The sequence below is a fragment of the Halyomorpha halys genome, unplaced genomic scaffold, assembly GCF_000696795.3.
Source record: "Halyomorpha halys isolate HHAL.00 unplaced genomic scaffold, Hhal_1.1 Scaffold366.1, whole genome shotgun sequence".
Classification (NCBI taxonomy): Eukaryota; Metazoa; Arthropoda; class Insecta; order Hemiptera; family Pentatomidae; genus Halyomorpha; species Halyomorpha halys.
The window spans coordinates 1,181,251-1,185,031 of NW_027107323.1; the positions used below are offsets into that span (position 1 = coordinate 1,181,251).

Consider the following 3,781-nt stretch of genomic DNA (forward strand, 5'->3'; position numbering starts at 1 on the left):
CTCTGCGTTTTTCCTTTAATAAGTTGCGAATGTGCTGTGGCAAGTTAGTACGCATAGTATTAATAATTTTACTGGTCGTCGTGTTGTCGTGTTTGCAAATTCTTATTCTGTGAAGTTTTTTATTGCTTCGTCAATGTCATGTTTAGTTTTAAGTGGAGTTTTTAAGTCCAAGTTATATAAAAGGTGTAGTAATGAAGAAAAGAATATAATTATAGATAAAATAAAATAATATAAACCTAAATAAACAAAACTTTTTAAGAAGTAATCCAAGACATTTTCCTGGAAGGATGATCCTTACTTTTATTTAAAAAAAAAGATAACCCTTGAAACAATCACCCAAACATTATCCAACATGAAACCAACATCAAATTTATTTTTACACAGTCCTGAGATAATTTTTATTTTCAAACCAGTCTTTTACTGACGGCTGTTTCTTCCATACTGACTGATAATTGCTATTCAAGATCATTGTACGCACGGTGTGCAGTTGGACTTTTTGGCTCGGAAATGTTTTGTACACATGGTGTGAAAATAGTCTCGAATAGGTTAATAAATATTACGGGCATTATTTTAATTATTTATGGATCTACAGAAATAAGGCAGTAGTTTTATTTTTAGCCACTTTGCAGTGAGACCGAATTACCAGTAAAAAGTCATATTGTACAAACTTTAACCCCTGTCTGTCGCTGGCAAAAATTCTGTATTGTATGAATAACCGTTTTGTTAGAAATCATTTATTTTACACATATATGAGATTCAAATAATTATTTATTTAGAAAAGGCATTAATGTATAACTGGAGATGTCAATTGCTCTGTTACGGATTCTCAACTAATAAGCAGTCCTGCCGATTCTTCCGTTAAGAAAATACCCTTTTTATTCAAGAAACACTCCCCACTTTACCCGCTCTAAGAGAGTAGTTATAACTGTATATGATTGTTACAGTTATGATTGTACTGCTGCACTAACTCTTGTATTCGCTTTAAGTATTGTACATTTTCCATTATTGCGGTAAAAGTGATAGCCACTACATGGTGTAGCTATTTGATATTTACAGTAATGTCGCACTGAGTCTTGCGGGCTCGTAAATAGTACAGATAATGTCAGTGTAGGAACTGTCAAGTTAACATGAATATTCCTTGACAGTAAACTATCGTACTCTTAAATATTTCGTTATTGAGGCAATATTTTACACTATCATGGTATAACTATTAGTTAGTCATAACAGAAATGTCGCACTGTGTATGGTGTGGTCGTTAATAGTACAAGTAATGTCAGTGGACCAACAGTCGCATTGACTACCACGTTTAACTGTCATATGAATACACCTTGACAGTGAACGGTCGCAACATATCAGCCTTACCAAATGTAATGACGATAACAACCCTAAAAACTAATTTGTCCAAAAACGTAAAATTGTAGCGAGTTTGGACATGCTTCGCCTCGCAATCTTCCATGTGGCCTAAGACCGCAACGAAGAGTAGTGTTGTCACGTGAAAAGTGACTTGCGACCGAATTTGGTTAATATTCAACGATCTGAGACTTTATCTATCTGCAAAAGATGCACTAATGTCAATATGAAGGGTACCGAGCTGCAAGATTGCAATCTTTGATGCGTGATCATAAGAGCTTAAGTAACTTTTTGAACATTTGGAGATTATGTCGAATTATAGCACCAAATTAGTGCTACCGGTTGGTGATAAGGTCTTTATGCTACAGATTGACTTAATACTATATTGTTTTATGAAACTATATTATTTACGAATATACTATAACGAATAATTACTATACTATATTATTTATGAAAATAATAATCACAAAAATATCAATAATTAGATTTAACATAATGTTTTTGCTCTCAGGAAAGTGAGTTTTAAATGAGCCAATATGATTTCCCATTGCTAATATATTTTTTTAAAAAAGAAAAAAGAAGTTTCTAAAAACTGATTTTGGAATTTTTCTCTTTAATTTGATAATGATACCCAATAGTTAGTAAATTAGAGCAATCTTTTCCTTGTTACACTCACCACAATTGTAGAACACTAAACTAAAGTTTATGTGCTTTCCTTTTTTTATTATTTAAACATTTTAACATTTTTTGTAACATTTCAAAAAAGAAATTACTTTAACTTTTATGGACTGGAATATTTTTTTTGGAGTGGCTTAAGAAGCAACAATTGGTAGGTTTAACTTCCCCTACACTAGTCCGTGTATATTTTTTCCTTTATAATTGAAACATAAGCGTTACTGCTTCCGTTAGTGGCGTTTGTTTACATGCATTTCAATGCTCTTCCATTCCTGTGTTAAAAAATTTAACGACGTAAGCCTTTGATAAGGTATTTATAAATTGGCGAAATATACGCTTACAGTTTAGATGAGCAAGTAATTAATCGCTTAACAAGGAAGAGGGATTCCAGAGAACTGAAAAAACTGAGTCAAAATGAACCTGTTTGCTGAAAATCACTCAAGTAACGAGGGAAATATGGTGAAGCCTACAATTATAAATGAATCATTCAATGCTGTTAAAAAAAACAACTAACAAACTGTTACAACAACCATGTAAGGCCAACCAGGATAACAAGGTAATAAATAAATAAAAAAATAACAAATGGTTAAGTGGAACTAAGTCCGAAAACATAATTTTTCAGGAGACATTCAAAATAAACTACTACTTACTTTTCGGAGATAAAATTATTTTTATCTCCGAAAAGTAAGTAGTAGCAATTTTATTTTTACGTAAAATAGTACAAAGTAAGCTGATGACAGCTGCATACTTAATTATCGAAATTCGGACCTAGTATTTTGTACTACAAAGTAACATTTGGATTTTGCGCCTTTCACCTTTGAAAACGACATTTTTAAGGAAATTAGAATGATACGAACATATGTAGAGACAAAAGCGTAAACGAAATTAAAAACTGCTAAATAAATCTGAAAACAATATTAATAATATTTTTTTGGTAAGAAACACACAAATAAATAAACTAAATATTTAAATATACAAACACAATATATAAATATGTATGCGATCTTCATTCAAAATACCGAGGCTATTTGAATTGAATATTCGATATTAAATAAATTTTAATTAAATAAAATTACATTTATCACATGTTATTATTAAACTGGAAAAAATAGACGATTTAATATTAATTAATTATAAAATTTACCAATTCGATTATTACAACTACTAATGAAAAATTAATTAAGAATTCTCCATGATAATAATAATTTTTGAAAATTTGGATACATTTTAAATAAGATAATAATAAAATATAATTGTTAAGTTTTACAAATATTATTAACTGTATTCAAATTTTGAAATATCCAATTTATACTCCATACTGGTTTCTTAAGTACATAAGGATATAGTCCCAAGTTTAAGGACAAATACATCTAAAATTATTTAAGTTAAATAATTAAAACTTACACAGTAGAGCCCGTAGGTCAATATTGCAGATGTTACAATCCCCAGTGAGGAGCACGCTAGTATGATCAGGTTGAATACCATGGTTGCTAAAAAGAAAAAAAAAATATATAGATCAGATTTATATTAAATACATTTCGATAGAATTAGTCAAAATACTCGTAATTAAGAATATTATGTAATTCGTGATGGGGATGACAATTAATTATATTGTATAAGTTAAAAAGTAAAAATGTATTGAAAAATTCAGTGAAATTGTACGATGCACAAACTACAAGGGTAATAATATTAGTTTGAACTTTTTTAATTTTTTATATTTTAAATTTATATTTAAAAATAATATTATACCAAATCA

The 3,781-nt window shown here is 29.4% G+C and overlaps 1 protein-coding gene across 2 annotated transcripts in view; it reads right to left on the reverse strand.

Annotated features, from left to right (window-relative positions):
* The window catches only part of LOC106681818 (uncharacterized), a gene marked incomplete at its 5' end in the record, with an annotated part of 132,890 nt that overhangs the window by 110,197 nt on the left and 18,912 nt on the right, over positions 1-3,781 (reverse strand). For both annotated transcript variants that reach the window (XM_014422343.3, XM_024359925.2), the window contains 1 exon segment: positions 3,430-3,515. In XM_014422343.3, coding sequence (XP_014277829.3) covers positions 3,430-3,515 — 86 coding nt within the window.